Raw genomic sequence first — 22,470 nt, 5'->3', positions numbered from 1 at the left:
TTATAATATATACCAAACACTAAAAACAAAATTATATTACCGTCAATAATTAAATAAAGATCTTAAAAGAAATAATTGAGAAACCTTACTGTTTGAGAAAGGTTATTTTAATAGACAATTCACACGAATCAAATGAAAAAAAAATGATTGCTATATATATTTTTTTTAATTAGAAATAGATTAAAATATGGCTTGATAAATCTTAAATGAATCCTTACAATTTAATGTTAGAAATTTGCTAAACATTATAAAAGATACATATTGTGAAATCGTTAAAAAATTATAATTATTCTACTTTAATATATACTGAAAATGTTCTTATACTTTAAGTTTTTTCCTTTCATATAAACTGATAATAATTAACTTACTTTAAAACGGTAGTAACCTAGATATAAAAGATCTAAAGACTTCTGTATATTTCTATAATAACGCAATAAGCAAATCACTGCAAATAGGAACAAATCCTTGTATATACTTCTAAGAATTTTAATATTATATTTTTTATAAAATTGATATACAAATACTGGTAAATCTGAATAGCTTAATATTAAAGTTAGGTATCGATAAAAACTAAGAATATACATCACTATTGACTAGCCGAGCTCCCTTGAATTCAATATGGACATTCTGGAATAGACAATTTCAGCCAATCACAGCAATACCCGCCAAAAATGGTTTGATCGGATTGGTTGACACTCAGGAATATTCCAGAAAATACTCGTGACGTCGTGATTACGCGCTCGCTTATAAATTGCTGGTGCCGCGTCAGGCGCCATCTTATTTCGTGAAAAGAGGCCGACAATCGCGCACCTTTGCTGAGTGTTCTACTATTAAGTCTACAGAAGTAAAGCTAAGTTAACAATGTGAGTATTCTATTTTAAGCCGTTATTTGTCTTTATATGTAATTTTGTTGAAAGTTTTGCGTAATTCGGTGAATTTATATACTAAATTTGTAGCAGAAGGTTTTAGCTCGACGGAAGTTCCTTGAACTTTACGTTTCCATGATTACTCATAATTTTTTTAAATTTTACGTCGCTACTTACCTAAATACACAATCTATATCACGTTGAATTTAATTTCATTATACCTAGTTTAATGACATTTATATCCGTATATTCTAGAACATTGTCGGTTCTCTAGGTGATATTTCCATATACACGCGGGGTACCATCTTTACATTGTAAAAGACGGGCATTTGTTTTACAGTCAGGTTTAATAAATACTTTGCAACTCTTAAGACTTTCCAGAACGTTCCCTCATCGATTATTTGCCTTCATAGAGCTATGGCCGCCATGCGTTTACCGCGTGAGCGTGACTAGCTTGAGTTGCGTACTGTGATACGCATGAATGTTATCAAAATTATTTATTTCTCAGCTTATAATATATAATCGTTTAGGTATTTAGAATGACACTAATAATATTATGGACTTTTCGATGACTGGTATCTAAATATTTCTTCTTTTGTTTCAGATGGCAAAAGCACCTGCGGTAGGTATTGATCTGGGTACCACATACTCGTGTGTGGGCGTGTTCCAACACGGGAAAGTGGAGATTATCGCCAACGACCAGGGCAACAGGACTACGCCCTCATATGTTGCGTTCACAGACACCGAACGTCTCATCGGCGATGCCGCTAAGAACCAAGTGGCGATGAACCCCAACAACACAATCTTCGGTAAGCTGTAGTTTTTTGTATAACTTATGCCATTATAGAATAACAATGACATTGCGTAAAACTATTTCTTTTCAATTTAAAATTATTTGGTACGATATATATGACTTATTATAAGCGAAGTGATGAAGTTGGCTTTGTTATACAGAATCAAAGTATTCTGTTTTTTATGAATTTTATGATATTGTTAACTGATAATATTATAAATAACACGTAAGCTGATCAATTCAAATATAACGAATAATCGTTGTACCTCTAAGCAGATTTAATTTTTATAGAAATGGCAATAATTAACCTTGATGTTGAATACAATGTATTTTTTTCTTCCTCAACCTTAGACAAAGATGCATGCAAGTTGCTAATAATTATTACTATTTTAAATTATTTAATCATATATCTTGATAATTCACTTTACACTGAAACAACAGAAGTTGCTTGTATAATATAGTACTTTAACCATTACAAAATGTAAATAATGATACAGTAACTATATTTATATCTGATAAATTTATTTTACATGAAAGAAATATTTTGCAATTATAATAAATATAAGATTTTAATCTTAAATATGAGTTGCTATTTCCTGCTTAAATTTGATTACTCATACTACTGATAATGCAGAGATGTGATGAATCACTGTTAATTTATACATTATTTAAAATTTTACAAGATTACTCATTGTCTAGTTATTTGCCATAGTTGGAATAAGCCCTTCAATTTAGAAATTCTACATGGAAATAAATTTACAATTTTATTAAAACCATTGGCAAATTATTGCATGTAGATACTAGTAATTATAGAGTTACCTCTAACCAAAGATTAAGTTAGGAAAATATTTATTGTACCCATTTCATAGATTTTATTTTTATGCAATGAGAATTGACGCATCAGTGTTTTAATGATGATATCCCAATATACTAGACTAGAGTCTCTGAACATAGTGAATGATAAGTATAATCTGAGAATATCTCAATTAGAAGTTAAATATTACAGATTTCTAGCAGGTTACTCATAAGTCTTTCCATTGTTATAGATGCCAAACGACTTATTGGTCGTAAATTCGAGGATGCCACTGTACAAGCTGACATGAAGCACTGGCCATTTGAAGTGGTCAGTGATGGAGGCAAACCAAAGATTAAGGTAGCATACAAAGGTGAAGACAAAACCTTCTTCCCTGAGGAAGTAAGCTCAATGGTTCTTACAAAAATGAAGGAAACAGCCGAGGCTTACCTCGGTAAAACGGTGCAGAATGCAGTAATCACGGTTCCAGCATACTTCAATGACTCTCAAAGACAGGCCACAAAAGATGCGGGTACCATCTCTGGCTTAAACATCCTTAGAATCATCAATGAACCGACCGCTGCAGCGATTGCGTATGGTCTTGACAAGAAGGGGACTGGAGAACGTAACGTCCTTATTTTCGATCTCGGCGGTGGTACCTTCGATGTTTCCATCCTGACCATCGAAGATGGTATCTTCGAGGTAAAGTCCACAGCCGGTGACACTCACTTGGGAGGCGAGGACTTCGACAACCGTATGGTTAATCATTTTGTCCAGGAGTTCAAGAGGAAGTACAAGAAAGAACTTACCACCAATAAGCGTGCACTCCGTAGGTTAAGAACTGCTTGCGAGAGGGCGAAGAGAACTCTTTCATCATCAACTCAGGCTAGCATTGAAATCGATTCTCTCTTCGAGGGTATTGACTTCTACACCTCTATCACCAGGGCTCGTTTCGAAGAATTGAACGCTGATCTGTTCAGATCCACAATGGAGCCTGTTGAGAAGTCTCTTCGCGACGCCAAAATGGACAAATCTCAAATCCACGATATTGTACTTGTCGGTGGATCTACTCGTATTCCCAAGGTTCAGAAGCTCCTTCAAGACTTCTTCAATGGTAAGGAGCTCAACAAATCCATCAACCCTGACGAGGCCGTCGCTTATGGTGCTGCAGTTCAAGCTGCTATTCTGCACGGCGACAAGTCCGAGGAGGTCCAAGACCTACTTCTGCTTGATGTCACCCCCCTGTCGCTCGGTATCGAGACTGCTGGTGGTGTTATGACGACTCTCATCAAGCGCAACACTACCATTCCCACCAAGCAAACTCAAACCTTCACTACCTACTCCGATAACCAACCTGGAGTACTCATCCAAGTATTTGAGGGTGAGCGTGCGATGACTAAGGACAATAACCTCCTCGGTAAATTTGAATTGACTGGTATTCCTCCCGCGCCACGTGGGGTTCCTCAAATTGAGGTAACGTTCGATATCGACGCAAACGGTATCTTAAATGTATCCGCCGTCGAAAAATCCACCAACAAGGAGAACAAAATCACTATCACCAATGATAAGGGTCGTCTCTCCAAGGAGGAGATTGAGCGCATGGTCAACGAGGCTGAGAAGTACAGAAACGAGGATGAGAAGCAGAAGGAAACCATTCAGGCTAAGAATGCTCTGGAATCTTACTGCTTCAACATGAAGTCCACAATGGAAGATGAGAAGCTTAAGGATAAGATTACCGATTCCGACAAGCAGACCATTTTGGACAAATGTAATGATACCATCAAATGGCTCGACTCCAACCAGCTTGCTGACAAGGAAGAATACGAGCACAAGCAGAAGGAATTGGAGGGCATCTGCAATCCGATTATCACGAAGATGTACCAGGGTGCCGGCGGAGCACCGGGAGGTATGCCAGGTGGTATGCCGGGCTTCCCTGGCGGAGCGCCCGGAGCCGGTGGTGCAGCTCCCGGAGGCGGTGCTGGCCCCACTATCGAGGAGGTTGATTAAACACTATACATTCCAAAATTCTTCACAATTAAGATCTAATGCTATTGTGGTGTTGTAACGCCTCTGAAATACAAATGCAAATAAAAAAAAATAACTATTTTGTCGTTTGATTTCTCCTTATCCTACTCGAAATAATTTTAATATAAGATAATATATCAATGAATAATAAACCTCGAGTTCAGATAATGTTCAAAGGCACGTCCTCTTGTCTTTGTAGTGTAAATAATGCAAAAAAAAATGCAAATGTTTTATTGTTCTGTTAGATGTACTGAAAAAATAAATAAAAATTGATGTAGGAAGTCCTATTTATAAATAACTAGTGGGTCTCCAGCGAAACTCGCGTTTATTCAAAAGATTTTTTAAGTATTTTGAAACCTATGACAGGTTTTATTTTCATTTCATTGTATACTGCACCAAATAGTCACTATATTGATGAGTGACTTGCAGTTTACATTTGACGCCAAAATGAAAGCTTTTTTAAATGATTTTTTTAATGTCAAATGGTATTAGTTCAGTTAGAATTGGAGTTAGTCGATACCAATTTACTTTAATTTTGTTTACGTTTTTAATTTTTTTTTCTTATACAGCCATAGTACCGCTCTAACAGACTAGCAACTCTTTCGCTCTAAAATTAATTATTTGTTAAATCGTAACCATTAAGTAAAATGCAAACAATAATCCTCTTTATTTTTCTTCACATCTATGGCTGGATATTTCAAAATAAAACAGATTGTTTTCTGCTCATAATCACTGACAAAAAACTGCTTACGCTATTAATATATAAGAACAATCAATGAAATATCATTTCATTGCAGATTCTATATATTTTATATTATTAGATAAAGTGCACCTTTATAAATATAAATTGTAAGACTTTTTAATATTGATTGTTATACATATTACTTAAGGGGTTAATGGGTTTTACTTGTTTATTAAAATTTTCTCTTGATATGCAAAATACATATCTATATATATAATTTCATTTTTAGTTTCATCACGGCCTTAGGCTGTATATTAGAGTAACATGTTCCATGTTTTTTTAGATATAAATAGATAAATTTTAGAGCGGTTCGTGAGTGTTTATATCATCTGAATTAACACTACGGGATAAAATCCTTATTTTGTCCGTACGTCTGTAGGTTGGGACGGGCAGCAAGTTTGTAATATAATTTAAAGTAGAGGCGCGGGCCGGGTGAGTGAAAAGATCTATAAATTATGATGAAATTTTTCATTATTGTCTAAGTATAATTTAATAGGTAACCTATATTTATATGAATTGTATGTAGCTTTTCTTCCTAGGAAATTTTCTATAAGACTGACTACAAAATTCGTACGTTTAAAATAAGAATGTTATCCTGAGCTATTTTTTAACCAATGAGATATAAATATTTGCCAACGGATCTATTCGCACGTACTTTGCTAATGACTGTGTCGTAACATAGGTCGCGTATTTTAACCAGTTCGAATTGAAAAGTGTAATCGGATATATTTATTTATTCGACTTTGGGATTCGTATGTTATTTAAAAAAAAGTCAAGACAAAAATAAACATAACCAAATTGTTGGCTTCAATGACCTGCTGGTGCTTAAAAATGGAATATAAATCATTAAGATTTGACTAGTAAACAGCTGTATAGTTTAGTTCACGCGAATATTTCATTGCAACGAAATATGCTAGTTGTATAAAAATATACGGAATTTATTAATACCTTCTATTTGAGCGTGGGCATCGCATATCTAACGATTTTAGAATTAGATAATAAAGATGACTGTGATTTAGCCAGTGACAAAATTATTGCATTTCATGTTTTTATTCATAGTATGTTATTCTATCTTATCTAACTTATAAATATGTAACAATAGTATATTTTAATTTTTTTCATTATTCTAAGACAATTTCATTTTTACATGCCTAGAATACATCTGGTGGAAAATATGTATTCTATTCATAAAATGGAGATAGGTATTTACTTTAGAAGCTAATTCCACATCGATGAAGATATGTAGTAATTGTATCTATTTCAAAGATGAACCCTTGAACACCTAGAAGTAAAGTTAAAATTATTACACAAATTCTCAATTTACAAGTCTGAAAAGTCTGAAAAAAGCAAAGAAGACCAAACTTATAAAACGTCCCTCGGGGAGTTCTCCTTATATCTGCCCTGATGACTGAATCTACAGACAGGAATCCCTGAGGACTGATGGATGTAGATAATCTAGGAAATCAATACAGCCTATCAAAGTGGAGCTGACTCAATAGTTTTGCGTTTACATCTGAACATAATCAGACGTCGCCTAGGACTTCTCAGGATTCAGTGGATTCTGTGTCAACTTTGCAATTATGGGTATAATCTTAGTAAGATAAAATGTGATAGATTACGATTTTGGCCTCTGTTACGAAATATAATATAATATATTTCGTATACAGACGGTTTATTCTATTATATTTCTCATGGTAGACAATATTATATAGTTGAAGGTAAGGAATTATTGGATAGGTCACATTAAAAGAATTTTTCCTTAGTAAGAACCAGTTTGGCATGAAGACACTTATAAGGTAACTCGTAAGAATAAGTCTCGTATTCGTATGACTATATACAACCAGCATGAAAATTATGTATTAAATATATATTTCTACATTGAACAATATTCTATGCCTAGCGGGTATTAAAACATATTGTCACATAAATATATTGTGGTAGTTTTTAATTTTGACACTTAATAAGTAACCAAGGGCTGCTATAGTAAATAAAATGTTTTGATTGAGCTTAGATTGTCGTTATGTATTGTTTTATGATTGTTAAAAGATAATGTAATTAACAAGAAAAATAAGTCTTTAAAGTTTAAATAGATGAGCAAATACCTCTTGATGAGAAGGCTGAGTTTGCTTCGATGCGCATTGGCTTGCAGGTTTGGTTGCAGGTTTCTCAACATTGATTTCGTGCCGATCAGAAGATAAAACATATATTCTAATTAAGTAATAAGTCAATTAGAGACTCAGTCGTGTTGGCCCCGATTTAAACCTTCTGTTAACATTCATTTATACCATTCTATACTAAAGTAGTAATTCAATGTCGCGATTATTTTTTCTTCCTTAGTGTTAGGAATATTTTAAATTAGTAAAATTGTCTCTTTAAATTCATTGTGTCTTTCAAACATAATAAATATCATTAAATTAATGGGATATGTCGGAATAAGGTTTATGCCAAATAATTAAATTACAATAATTACTTATATAGTAAATTAATCTTATACACTTAGTAGTAATAATAATACACTTAGGTATTTGCTTCTGTTGTTAAACATTTTTATCGACATCACTAGCTTCAAATTCTGTTACGAGTAAAACTAACAGGTGCATTCTTGGCTGGATTTTTACCTCGACAAAAATAACACACGTTTTATACAAATAACATTTATTTGGTTTCATATCTTTGAACATAACACCTTTGGCTTAAATAACACCTAAATCATACATTTAAGTAACAAAATTTGTACAAAGGCAAACCATAACGCTAACTTTACACTTTTTAACCATGATTAAAATCTAGAACAAAATTAAGTTTGAGTTAAGCCGATTTGTCTAGGATCTCCAGACATTTTGTATAAGTTTATAATATTAACCTTATAACTTTTTTAAAGTTTTGACATATGCCTTTTAATATTTGTCTGGCTATGTACATACTTCTCTAGATTTTAATCATGAAAATACACAAACAAATATACATCTATACCTAACAATAACGTTTTAACAAATGTAGTCGATTTCATTACACTTTATTTAACCAATACATATATTCGACCTATAGCTATCGGCAAAGCTCCTCACTAGAAGCTTTAAGCACTTCGTTTCTAGAGATCTCTTTTAATAATATCGTTACCTAGTTTATGATCAGCTGTTAATATTAAGATATCGTTAATATCGATAATTTCATATTCTATTTACACGGTTCGTTTGTATCACATGCATTTTACATTAATTATCGTTTAATATATATATTACTACGAGAAGTGGCTCATTTATTTCAACTAACTATCATTTAAACCTGTCTATGTAAATCTTTACTATTACGGACTTTCTGAAATCTTATTATCTATCGCGATGTGATTTAAAAATAGCGTTGAAATTTTATATAAATAAATAATAAATAAAAAAAATGTTTACAATAAATTCTATGTTTCGATATGGTATTTCCCTGGGGTTTTGAGAAAAATAAAATCAATAGTGCTGATTCTCCTTACTTCACTGTTATTGCGTTTCGTATCTCGTTAACACTTCAAGTCTTCGTTCTCATATACGCGAATCGTCCGGTTTTTACGGTGTAACTACATCCAGGCGACGGCTGGGTTGCCGTCCGATGACAGGGAGTCTATCGACCTGATGGTCGTAGACCGCTGCTGTCAGTAAAGCGAGGAACTCGAACATGGTCCATCGACGCCTTGCAATTGCTGATCTGAATTCGTGACCAGCTGCAAAAAGTTTACCAAGAATACGAAAATAAAAAAAATGAAGCATTTAAAAAATTTAAAGTATCGTGATTGGTATTTCATAAAAAATTAATACATTAATAAGGTGTTTTAATTTTTTAACTAATATATGTAGATTATAGTAAACGGATCGTATGCAAAACAATGTTGATCTACTTTCTTTTGAAAAAAATATATGTATGTGTGTATTGTATGTGTATAAATATGTAATAACATCTGGTCTGTTAGTATTTATTTCACTTTTTATTTATTTATTGCTTTTCCTTAATCCTAAAACCCAACAACTCTTATGTTTCACTGGCCGATTACGAATAGTTATATTTTATTAACTATTTATGTAAATGCCCTGACTAACTGGCTATCGACGTGTATCTTAAACTATATAAGACATATAATTGAATGCTTGTATCGTTATGTAACACCTTTACACTTAAAATTACGTTGCATCACTTCAATCTTCAAATTTAAGCGATTCGTAGTGCAATTTTTTAGCTCACCAAGGTTAATGAAGATGTTTCCTAAATTAGACAAACGTGTCATATTAAAATTTCAATGATGTACATGCAAAATGAAAAAAAAAAAAAAATATCCCGCTGAGTTTCTTTCGCCGGTTCTTCTCAGGTCCGAGGTGCTAAATTCCGAACCGGTGGTAGATTTTTGACAATCAATAAGCAAGTGTAAACACTTCTATATTGAATAAAGATTTTTGATTTGATTTGATTTGATTTGATTTTACTTTAGGACTGATTACTGATTTATTTTACGTTTGTAATATAGGGCTTTTAAAGTAAAAGTACACAAGCAAATCCCGGGTCCATTATAAAAAAATTAAAGTGAGTAATGTCCATACTTCTCTGATTTCACACACAGCCGGTAACAGCCCATCGGTGGAGTTGTTTGGTGAGCGCGGAGATGGCGTGGGCGCATGTTTCGGAAGATCTCTGCCCGCTGCCATTTTGTCGTGTAACTGAGCGAGACGCATGCTCATCTGCCTTCTCTCCTTCTGTTCCCTTTCCCTTTCCCATCTCTTGGCGCTATAACTCCTGATTGACGATGAGCTGCTCTGCACCGAGCTTAAACTTGGACGTCGCGAACCTAAATGAGACGAAAAGTCACGCATCAATTGGTCGAATCGCTATAAACTTCGAATAATTTAAATTCCAGTCACTATGAGGAGTTTCGTGATATTCTTGTGAGGAATTTAGATTTAATTTCTTTATTTAAAAGCGTAGAGGCTTGTTAATTTTAAACATTACTAGCTTATTTTCTTATTGTTGATTTCATCATCAATTTTTCAACACATCACGATATATACAAAGTAGGCAACATCAAACATGTAAGGCGTACATTCCGTATCAAAACATTAACAAAGGAGTCGAAATTCAAACTAAACATTTTAACTGATGAATTGTGAATTGAAGTATCAAGTGTGAAATCTACGAAGATTCAAGCTCTCTTAGAAATGGGTAATACTGAAAACGAATACAAAATATCGCAAGACTATCCATTAAAGGCTATTAAAACTCGTTAGATTAACCACGTGCGATTGAAGCATTTCCCATGCAAAACTCGTGAAAACGGAAAGCGGAAGCGTCGTGCTCTGCGTGAAACTGAAGCTTGGGCTAACCTTAACTTAAAAAGTCACGTCGGTTGTTTGCAAAATGCATAGCCAAATTTTCAAGCTAATTGTTGCAAGATAAAACGCCACGTCGCGAATTCATTCAAGACGTTTTGATAATGCTTTGTTTGTGTAGTTCCTTTGTTTTAAGCAGTCGGGTTTTCAGTTTATTGTCTCAATAAATAGCATTTTTTGTTTTCTTTTTTCATTATTTGTTAAAAATAGAAGGAAAATTAGAAAGTAATTACTTGCAGCATAAAGCATTTTGTATGGTGCTATAGTGATCGTTAAATATTGAATGTATTAGTTGTAAAGAGTTTGTGGTAATAAGTAATGTAATAAGGCTTACGCCACCTTCAGTTTCGTTGACGATACAAAAGCTGATAGACACAGAAGAGAGAAAGGACGATGGCCATCCTGCTCGCGCCACACGAAGAGCGTATTACGTCTAACGATTGCACACCACTATCAATTCACGTTTTAGTTACTTTTCTGTTTACTGTTGTTTCATAGAGGAACAAAATATAATAATAGTAATGATGGTTTTGTGTGTTAGCTATATTTTAACTTAATAAAATAACAATTAAGTGTTTTTCTTATCTAAAAACATTTTAAAGATTTTTTTGCCAGATTTTTGAATAATATCTATGTTTTAGAATTTCTCTGTACAAAAATATTACTTTTTGTTTTGAATTGAATTTTTGATTTGATAAGTGATGGTGCACTCGCAGACCGTCGCTCGGTGGCCGCTAACACCAAAACGTGACATCTAACGGACACGAGCGACGTGGAACATCATGCGACCCCACGCTGACGCTCCTCGAACACCTTGCACTAATAGATTATTGGTGGTATTTTAAACTCTATTTCTATTCATTTAGTTGGAACACGACTATATTGAAAAGATAAATTTCCAGGCGTTAGAGGAGGTTGCGCCGCCCGGCGAACACCGATTCGTGCATAAAGGGCCGCGCTGCATACATCATCCGGATCACCTTTGGCGGCGCACTTGGGCGGGTGCGCGCCGCCGTCCCTTACGGCCTTCAGGTGGCGCGAGATTAACAAGATGGCCGCCGTGCGCGCCGCACCTGCGCGCGACGCAGCTCGACGGGACTCCCTTCGGGACGCGTCCAGCTCCAGCGTCCCGCTCGTACAGCCACTGCGAGATGACGCGCGGGACGAAGCACGTGTCGCGCTCAATGTGCCACCTGTATGAAATTCGTATACTTTATATTTGTGTTAATTACAATCTTCTAATAAGTTAAATTTTTCAAGTTATTAGGTACATAAGTAACAAAATAGCATATAATCCACTTACCAGTATCATTCAGCGAATATAAACAGGGTGGCGTGAGTCTTGCGTCAGCAAGGTGCGCCGGGTGGTATCGAGCCTTCGTGTATAAGTGCAGCACCATGCACAGCAATCCGGCCAGAACAAAAATACCCGAAGCTACTCCTAACAGCGTCGGCATGTCGGCCGTCAGCAGAACGAGGTCTAAAAAACGAGAATCAGACTAATATTATACAACCGGTAGTAACTCTATTCGTTTGTTCACGACTGAACTGATCATAATTAAATTTGACATAGAGGTAGTCTAAAGTCAGAATATGTGCATAAGCATATGCTTATGAGTAAAGGGATTGATAGAAAAAAAAATGACTCAGACAGAGTCGCGAGGAACTTGAATATTATAGAAATTTTGGGATAAATTCCCAAATTTTATAATCCACTTTGATGGTGGAAACAAACTTTAGCGTACCTTCAGTGCAGAAAACGCGATGTGTGGGACGTGAGTGACTAGTAGTGTGGTAGCCAGAATCACATTGGCAGAACGCGTTGTGATTGACTTGAACACAGGACGCGTGGAGATCGAACGCGCGACACGTCTGCTGGTAGAAGCATTGTTCGCCCAATTTCTTTGCTGGAAAGAAATAGTTGAGTAATTAGTATTTTTAAGTGCATCTAAACAAGTAGATTTAAATAAATTAATTTAAACCAACATTTTATAACCATACCAAAAAATAACACTGAACAAAAACTTTTAATGTGATAGTTATCTTTATAAAAATATATATGATCATAGTAATCAGCGGTACGTTCATATTTACACAAATAAAATAATCTTGTCTAAAGCCACGTGGCGTATTGTAACTATTCATATTCCGTAGTTCCAGAAAATGTTTATAATACTGAGTTTTACAAACAAATATTTCATATTCCTATAGTTACATACCGTTGTGTAGTAGTAGTAAAAGAAGATAAATGAGACACCGGTTTTCATTCTTTTCGTGTTACGTGTAATGTAGAGACGTACCTAAGTGTGTATCGGTTTTTCATCAATGCCAAACTAAACATGATTTAATGAATATTTTGCTCCAAACTCAATTATGAGTCTAAATTGCCTAGTAGGTAGAACAGGTGAATTTTAAACGAATATTACGGACTGAAACCCAGACAGGAATTACATCGCTAAAAAGAAAACGTCGTGAAGAAATTATTCGGAGCAATGCGGTAAAAAGTCCTACTCAAAAAGAGCTTTGTTCAGCGGTAGGAAATTTACAAGTGATACAGCTTATTATTAAGATTTACTTTAACGATCAGTTTTTATTGTGTCTGCATATTTTAAGATCAGAGTAGGACGAACGGCTTTAAACGTTTTCCTTGTCACTGGGACTATTACAGTAGTATTACATACTTTCTATTTCCTAACTTGTTAGAATAACTTATAATTTATTATTGGTTCGAAGCAGTTGTCGAATATGGAACTTAGGGATCAGTAGTCAAGAGAATGAGGCAGTATGGATATTAAACTATGTAGTTATTCGTTGGAAATTGAACTCACTTGTACACATAATACGACACGAATAAACTGTCAAGAACAGATTTGGTACTCCAGTAGGTTACGAAAACTTTTGGAGTAGTAAGGTACTCTCTGAAATAATTTAATCAAACGGAAAGTTAAGCAACCTATGTAATAATTGCGTTTATATTTAATTACTACTAAATTATTATTCTAACATTAAGAATCGTTATAAACAGTACTCTTCTTGCAAAAAGCAACTATACCAAGAATTTAAGATTGCTTGGCAATCTCTGGTTCATATTCCTCGACTTTATTATACTATGTATAAGTTACACTGGTGTATAATTAAAAGTGTTATTTATATTCATTGTAATATATTTTTTTATAATTTCACTATTAATTCATATTTTATCAAGTTGTCACGGCCCGTCACCGCCACAAAGGGTACCGTTGAAAAGTTCTAAACTATATAAAAGCCTAATGGTAAATATTTTTCGGACACCACGGTTGCCGACATCGCAACAAGATAAGATTGCATTAATGTATATATATATATATATATTTTGTTAATATAGTTCCTCTTTTTTGTTTTCTTATATGCATCAATTATTCAACGTTTTTTTAATTTATTTTGATTAAATTTGTATCTGCATTGTATATTTCTCTTCTACACTAATAAAGGTTTTTTTATTCTAATTGTATTGTAATTTAAAAAGAAACTGGTTTTATATCGCTTACGTTTCGCACATCCCTTGGCGACGCCGAGCGCGACTGGGTGCTTGGGGTCGCACTGGCAGGAGCTGCTCCTCGGCTCGCAGTACACGTGCACCAGCTCCGGATTGCACTTGTACTCGCACGGTGAGCCAAGGTACATACCCTTCTCTGCAAGTAACGAAAGATATTGACACAAATTAGAAAGGTTTATTTTTCATCAGTAACTTCGTTTACATTAACTATATCAAAGGGTGATCTTGCAAGTTAACCTTTATATAATGTTTCACTTTCATGAATCACGAAGTTGGCGAACGTTAAAGTAATTAATTATCGAAATTGGTTGTCAAATTATTGAGAAAGTAAATAAATACTTTAAAAAAGGATAGTTTAAGAAATATAATTATGTTTTCTTGATTTTTTGATAAACTGTAAGTTAAAATTTAAATAAAAAGACAGAAAACCCCGGAAACCTCTCTTAACAGAATGATATTTAAATTATTCTTGTTTACCTCATAAATGTATAACCTCAAATTATTTTTGAGGGCGGTTAAAAGACGACTTTTTGGTTAGGCTGATATTAAACATTACAGAAATAATTTTTGATTAATTTTTTCAAATAAACAAAAATCTGACGATACTTATATTTATTAAAAAAATACAGAAATTTAAAAATACTTATTAAAGTTATGGCTTATATGAAAATAGCGACATTTCAGTTTTACTTCCATTACAGCGCCACCTGTCGAGAACAGATTTTGTGATTTTATTTTTTGGCATCATACCAAACGAGCCTTTTAATGGTATTAATATATAAATTGTTAATGTCGTCATTATGCGCAATCGTCTCGATGTATCATGCTTATAATATATTTACACAATATTATATGCTATAATTTAATGATATAGGTATTATTAATATTAAATTTTTTGGCAGTGTCGCACACACGAGTCTCGGAAAGCACGTAAAATCGTTAATCCTGTGCCTGAAATCTCTCCAGTTGTGTTGGATTGCTATTCCTCGTATTATGGAAGTCGGGAATAAAGAGTGCACTTATATGCGCACAACGCACATTCTTACACAAAATATCTTCTGCATAGTTTATGTCGTTGAAATTGGAAAGGAGTCCATCATCATATTTTTTGGTATCTACGACGTACGCATTTTATGGTAACAGTCAGAACGGTCACTAATGCCAACTAAGCATTGTAATAAGATGTTAATCTTTAACACCGTAGGCAGTTCACAAATCACGCGACATTAGCATTTTAGGTAATACTTTGTTCTTGAACTAGTACCGGAGGTCACGTTTCAAGATTAGGACAGGGTTTCTGCAGTGCTTTTGTTTCTTTATTGAAAAGAAAACTTTTATCTACTTGTATATATGTATATAAAAATACTGCTAAGCGATTTTTAAAGAGACATTATAATGCTAGACGCTCATTTAGTTTCTTTATAAAATTAAACTAACCAATGCGTATTAATAAAATTATTAATTACTTTTAGAATTGTCATTTCTTCTCCAATTAACATTTACTGATATAAACTCGAATAGATATGCTTTATGCATAACTTTGTGTTAAAGGACGAGGAGTTGGTAGAAATAGCAAAAAGAAGACCCATTTGTAATCAGAAAGGCTGCTTGTGAATCTCACTTGGGCCTTGAATCACTTTTTGTAATGGAGAAGAGTAACTGTATTGAACAAATTTGAGTAAAAGAGATACTGAATGTGGACATTTCTGGCAGGGCAAATAAGGTATTAGTTTTGTGTTATTTGTTAGTTTGCGAATCTCGGAAAATCAAAAATTAATATCTTATTCAGAGATTTTGTAGACGCCCAAGTTTATTTAATCAAAAGTAACATGTTATCATAGTCAAGAATTAGAGAAGGACAGAAAAAAGCAGAATATAAGGTAAGTTGGTTTACCTTTTATGTGAATCGTAGCATATTGCTATCTACTTCATACCCCAGTGAGACGTTTGTCAAAAAGGATGTTTAGATATTACTTTATTTTCAATGTACATATTTAGCACATGTATTTGAGTATTTATAATAATATTTTGCTCCATCCAATTTACCATCATTCCAATTAAGGTTGAATGGAAGCAATTGCCGTTTGAGCGAATAGACTGCGTGTTGTTCCTAATGCAACTTTGTACGAATACATTCGCTTATTTTCTGTACGATATTTTGTAATGATTTATTAAAATTATGCGTAATTTTTATTTGAAAAATATTCAGCAAATATTCGTTTAAACTCGTTTTTTCATTACACATTGAGAACCAAGGTTGAAAATTAAAAGCAGGGTTTATGAAGCTGACAATGATTGACAGGCAGCCTTCGCTTGCAGTAATCGAGTGACCTCTTTAGACTATTGAGGACAAACACAAAGGATCAGCTCTATATCTACACGATACATAACTGTTATCATCTGGCCGTCGTTATTAACTTGCTCTACGAGGCACGTAATATTGACAAACACGAATTAGGCGATAATTATTGGTCACTAGGTCATTGCTAAATCAAATACTAACATGATTGCAAAGGCAGAGTTAATTTTATTGTGGTTAAACCCATTTTGAATATAAATACATAACTTATTATTGTACCTAAATACATGTAACAAATTTCAGGTTCATCTTCTGCTAATAATTTCTCAAATATTTACAATACTGGTGGTCGCGTTCTTATAGTTCAATATACAAGAATATTCGTTTTAGTTTAATGTTGCCCTCGAGACGTTTAGTATCACTAAACATATCCGACGAATGAAACCATTGTTTTAGGATCTAATTTATTTAATTGTTTTATTCCACATAAACATAAAAGCAAATAAAGGACGACGGCGCGTAATGGTCTTATTTCTATAGCGATCTGTTTCAGGTAACTTTTGTGACATTAATTTAACTGAATTAAAGAAACAGTACAATGAAAATTACAGACTCCTGATAGCAAGCTAAAGCTCTCTATGGGCAAATTAAATGTAAAGTGAAGCGATCACTGGGGATGATCCGTTAAATTCGTGGAAAAGAGCACATACTAATCGCCAATTTAACTGTATAGAAGCACTTAGTGCTAAGGCTTTGTGCAAGTACTGCATAAGTACTACTCACTCAACACGTCTTGCGCCAAAAAGCAATACTTTGTATATTTGTGTTCCAGTTAAGAGGTTAATTGCGCCAATGTAACTACTGACACAAGCTACATAACATCTTAGTTCTCAAAGTCGGTAGTATATTGGCAATATAAAGGACGTCTAATACCTGATACAGTGCCAATGTCTTCGAACGGGGGAGACCATTGACTATCAGGTCGTACATTTACTTCTTTACCTAACCAGTTTAATAAAAATGTTATATAATATGTCTATTATATGAATACATATATTTTGTTTATTAATCAAGGCACCGTTTAGACAATTAGAGCAATTAAGGTTTGGCTTTGGATTTTATCGAACGATTTAAACTAGAAGTATCGACATCGATAGCTACATCTCTTTTAATTAATTTTAAGTTGAACGAAGTTTCCTCGTTATGTTTTGTAGTAAGTTGATAATATTGACCAACTAAGAATTTTGGTGTTAACACCTTCAACCGCTAACAAGACTGTTGGGAATTTATAAAGTTAAATATTGTCTATGAATAATATTTTCAATATTCGGTGTTTAAAAATATTTTCACTTTGAATAACCCAATTTATTCTCAAATAGAATATAATATGACACAAAGGTATTCCCGTATATTCTAAGGTTAAACTATGTAAAATATATTCACAATTTTTAAATTATACAACAGAGATACTTTTTAATTATCACATTTGAACTTAACAGTTTTATAGTGACATAAAAACTTTTTTCGCTCACTTGGTATAGGTAGTTGTAGCCGGTCTAACTTTATTGCGTTACAAAATACCGTCGTAAGATTGTTGATCGATCGTAAGATTTGAGTCGCTACTAACTACTAAGTAAATAATGCTTTGCATATATGAGCATGACTGTATCAGTTCGTTGTGCATTTGTTTCACTGTAACGCCATGGGACTAAAGTATCATACATTAGAATACATATTTTACCTAACATCGTATTTACAAACATACAATACAGAGGTGCTCTTACTTAACTGTCATAATATTTTTTTTCAAAATTCGTTCCGAAAATAACAAAATATTATGAACCGTACTTTGAAACGTTAGTTAGGAGCACAATTAGTGAGTTTATGGTTCATAGCACCGCTTGCGAATGAAACGATCGTCTCCTGGCTATTTCCTTTCAAATTTAATATTTGTAAATAATAAAATTGACTATAAAAAATAGACTGAGAAGTTTCTTTCACCGTTTCTTCTCAGATCCGAACCTGTTTAAATTGACAGTCAATAAGTAAGTGTAATACTTCTATATTGATTAAAGGAATTTTATTTGATAAAAATGAAACACGATTGTAATATTTTAACTGCGCATGTTAACTGTAAGTTTCTGGGTTGCGCTTCAATACCGATCTTTTAATCTTAGGCAAAGACTACCTACTAAGTTTCATTGCGGTTACTTGGTAAAAACGTAACTTGAATAATGTTAAATGAGTATAATTTTATTTTGATTTGTACTTCAGCTTCCTGACAACTTTTTGGAAATTAATATAGTATCAATAAATAAAATATTCGGTAGTTTTTTTTATGGAATAGGTGGCAAACGAGCAGGAGGCTCACCTGATGGAAAGTGACTACCACCGCCCATGGACATCTGCAACACCGGGGGCTTACAGGTGCGTTGCTGGCCTTTTAGTATTGTGTATGCTCTTATCTTGAGGGTTCCCAAGTCGTATCGATCCGGAAAAACCGTTCTTTGTAAACCGGACCCCTTTGGTCAAACATTTTTAAAGATCATAATCTAAATTATTTCGGTGAAATTATGGTAAGTAGGTTTATAATAATAATTTAAATTCACGAGGATACGTCGCGTTCATGCCGCTGTAAGCAAATAGCACCCATAACCTACTTCTTTAAACCCATTAGTTGAGTGAAGGTCGTAAAGCACCTGTCTCTATAAATGTTTATACTTCAGGGACTTCTATAGCTTAGCACCTTTTTGTACCATAAAAAGGCAATCACGATTCGCTCTATTTGGTATTGATAGAATCTATAGACATGTACTCGTGAGATGGAATTAGATATAAATTAATTTACTATTAATGTTATGGAGAGTTTTCGTTTGACCTAATTTCATCTATATCATCATGTTATGTCACCTATATCATGTATTCGGAATTTTATTAAGGAATTAAGGAAGGAAAGGAAAACAAAAATATCCCGCTGAGTTTCTTTCGCCGGTTCTTCTCAGGTCCGAGGTGTTAAATTCCGAACCGGTGGTAGATTTTTGACTATCAATAAGCAAGTGTAAACACTTCTATATTGAATAAAGATTATTGACTTTCGACTTTTGAATAAAAAATATTTCATAACTCAATTCGGTCAATATTTCGATATTTTCTTTTGTTCGAGTTTTTGACTCAATTGTCAATATCTAACTCTAATAAGAACATCGTTCAGATTTTTCCCTCTTTAATAATTCATATCAAATAAATTTGGACAACTTTTGGTGTTTACTTTAAAAAAAAATTATGTATACGGAACACGGACGACGACATCTGAATATTTAATCATTTACTAAAACAGTACTTGGTAGGGCTTTCTGCAAGTCCGTCTGGGTAAGTATCTACCCTAATCTACCGCCAATAAGATATACTTTGTAGAGTCGTATTACGGTTTAAAGGTTGAGCAAACCAGTGTAACTGAAGTCATAAGGGTCTTAGTTCTCACGGTTGGTGGTGCATCCACATTATGAGCTGTACAAATTTAAAGTAAGTCATTCTACAAATCAGGAGCGCGTGGAATGGTGACAAGAATTCAAGCAGCATTTCGCAGTTGAATCGCAATTCCAATTACCTCGGCGACAAAATGTACAAGCTCCACTATCGTCAGTAGACGCAATAAGGGGTGTTGTATGTTTTAGATTTATTTTCACTATTACTTCAAAACTTAAAGTATTCAACTCGTTTACAACAGAATTGTCAATTTTTGATTATGTAAATTTATAATTCGATTTTAGAATATCAAAAATTAACATACAATATAGAGGCAAGGAAATTCAAATAGTCGTTGAAGTGAAGGTGTAAAATCTTAAGAAAAATATTGTTTACGTATATTTTAAAGTTAATATTTACGGTAGCGACTGTACTTTAGATACGAACGTAATACCATATTGGTCGGTCGTGGAACAATGCAAAGGAAGTGAGGTAACCGGAAGCGAGCGACGGAAGCTCTCCCCGTGAGGACACTATTTTCCTTTCGTTTTTCTCCATATCTACGTTTGAATTTACCTTTATTCTGTGACAATGACTGGAAAGGTTTAAACTCAATGATTTTTTTTATACAAAGCAAGAATCAGCGCTCACATATATACGAGTATATCGTTTTATAAAACTACTAAGGCGCGGCTTTACCTGCGTGTTAGGAGATCAGTGGTGCTATTAAGGTTAGAGCATAGCAACTATTGCTATCAAATATTTGTTACGAATTGATAAATGTTGCAGTCGATAAATCAGTATTATGGAGTATTATGCTACTGCATAAGTCCATAATACAGACTACATATATATATTTGATTTGATTTGATATCAATCCGATAACCCACAGGGCTTGTAAGGTACCCTGTCTTCCCTGTACCTCTGAAAACGTGTATGCGAATTTAACGATGAACGGTTGAGTTAGATTTGAAACTTAACAATAAAACAAAGAAACAAACTCGAACGAGTTTATTTTTAAATAATTTTTATGTTATATTTTAATTGTGAAAGTTCATATTTATAGTATTATTTAGGACTAGCTGTGCCCGCGACTTCGTGCGCTTTGTTTGAATTTAAGTTATTTGGATATTGTAGCGTGATTTTATTTTTATTCTATATATAATTCTATAATAAAAGTAGCCAAAGTTACTCCTTATTACAACCGCTATCTGCCGGTGAAAGTCCCGTCGAAATCGGTCCAGCCGTTCCAGAGATTAGCCGGAACAGACAGACAGACAGACAAAAATTGTAAAAAATGTTATTTTGGTACATGTATCGTGTATACATACATATGTATTTAGTAAAAATGGGTTATTTTAATATTACAAACAGACACTCCAATTTTATTATATGTATATTATTTAGGATTCTAAAGTTATAACCGTAAATAATTAATTAAAAAGTATTTTAATTACGTATTTATGTTAATGAAATATGTACCTTTTTACATTAATATATTGTTTAGTCTATCAATCAGGGTTTAACCTTATAAGAATCTACAGATGCAGGAGCATTCATTTACGAAAGCGTTCTCTTATTCGACTAAAAGTTATTTCGTCTTTAGTAATTGTGATGCCTGAGGCATCCTATCCTAATTTAGATCGTACTCTTCAAACGAAAAGACTGGGATAGAATCAGTTTTTATATTTCTTTCTATTTAGTTTCATTTGTAATTAAATTGTATCCAGGTTTCTATAGCTGCTAATATAAATCACTGAATAAATCGATTGGTTTTTTTCCGCGTCGTGATTATGTCTTATTAAAACTAATTTCCTTGTAATGTACGTGTTCTCAGTACTATGATCATACGGGAAAAATCTCCTTTAGGTTATGTTAGCGTATTTGTAAAAGTCTCTTACACGTAAATAAAAATATAGCTAACACATGAACAATTGTTGTTTCAAGAGAATAGTCACTATTCCGCATAATAGATCTGGTATTGTCAATATTCGTGGATGTCCAATTATTCTGGTCGACTACAGGTTATTTATAAAATAAAAAAAACTAGTGTAATTTAATTTACTCTCATCATCCTCCTGCCCTTATCCCAATTTTACTTGGGGTCGGCGCAGCATGTCTTATTCTTCCATACTTCTCTGACAGACGTCATCTCACAAGTAACATTCTTTTAACCATATCGTCATATCTTTTTTGTTCCATATTCCAAAGTAGCTGTGCCTGCGACTTCGTGCGCGTCAAATTATTACATCAGCTTACACCTTACACCTTATTATATAAGCTATCTGCCAGTGAAAATTCCGTCAAAATCGGTCCAGCCGTTCCAGAGATTAGCCGGAACAAACAGACAGATAATCAAATTTGAAAAAGATGTTATTTTGGTATATGTACATACATTGCATAAATACATATGCATTTAGTAAAAAGCGGTTATTTTAATATTACAAAAAGACACTCCAATTTTATGATATGTATAGATGACATAATTACAATTTTCTGTTATTTTTTTGCTTTGTTGTCGAAGTAAAGATAGTAAGCATTCGAGTAATATTTTTTGGTAATGTTAAAAACTATTTTCCTAGAAGCAAAATT

General features: G+C 33.6%; 2 protein-coding genes across 4 annotated transcripts in view; one reads left to right on the top strand and one right to left on the bottom strand.

Annotated features, from left to right (window-relative positions):
* The first annotated feature begins 632 nt into the window (after positions 1 to 632).
* On the top strand, positions 633 to 4,556 carry LOC113395739 (heat shock 70 kDa protein cognate 4). Its single transcript, XM_026633414.2, has 3 exons — positions 633 to 863; positions 1,471 to 1,675; positions 2,706 to 4,556. The coding sequence occupies exons 2-3, from the start codon at positions 1,471 to 1,473 to the stop codon at positions 4,457 to 4,459; spliced, it is 1,959 nt and encodes a 652-aa protein (XP_026489199.1). The 5' UTR covers positions 633 to 863; the 3' UTR covers positions 4,460 to 4,556.
* Positions 4,557 to 7,857: 3,301 nt separating this feature from the next.
* Positions 7,858 to 22,470, bottom strand: part of LOC113395733 (uncharacterized) — a 68,512-nt gene continuing 53,899 nt past the window's right edge. The window contains exons 3-8 of one of the 3 annotated variants that reach the window (XM_064215461.1): positions 14,107 to 14,250; positions 12,325 to 12,486; positions 11,883 to 12,059; positions 11,560 to 11,772; positions 9,797 to 10,041; positions 7,858 to 8,928 (exon numbers count right to left, since the gene is read on the bottom strand). In XM_064215461.1, coding sequence (XP_064071531.1) covers positions 8,860 to 8,928; positions 9,797 to 10,041; positions 11,560 to 11,772; positions 11,883 to 12,059; positions 12,325 to 12,486; positions 14,107 to 14,250 — 1,010 coding nt within the window. In that variant the 3' untranslated portion in view covers positions 7,858 to 8,859. Of the gene's footprint in view, positions 8,929 to 9,796; positions 10,042 to 11,545; positions 11,773 to 11,882; positions 12,060 to 12,324; positions 12,487 to 14,106; positions 14,251 to 22,470 lie in introns of those variants that run through there. The other 2 variants (XM_026633407.2, XM_026633408.2) reach the window with 2 other exon arrangements.

The sequence above is a fragment of the Vanessa tameamea genome, chromosome 7 (assembly GCF_037043105.1).
Source record: "Vanessa tameamea isolate UH-Manoa-2023 chromosome 7, ilVanTame1 primary haplotype, whole genome shotgun sequence".
Classification (NCBI taxonomy): Eukaryota; Metazoa; Arthropoda; class Insecta; order Lepidoptera; family Nymphalidae; genus Vanessa; species Vanessa tameamea.
The sequence above is the reverse complement of the archived record's forward strand: the minus strand, read 5'-3'. Positions and strand labels throughout refer to the sequence as shown.

Coding starts and splice junctions, on each gene's coding strand:
- LOC113395739 (XM_026633414.2), top strand. CDS start 1,471: ATGGCAAAAGCACCTGCGGTAGGTATTGATCTGGGTACCACATACTCG. Junction 1,676..2,705: donor CCCCAACAACACAATCTTCG/GTAAGCTGTAGT, acceptor CCATTGTTATAG/ATGCCAAACGACTTATTGGT.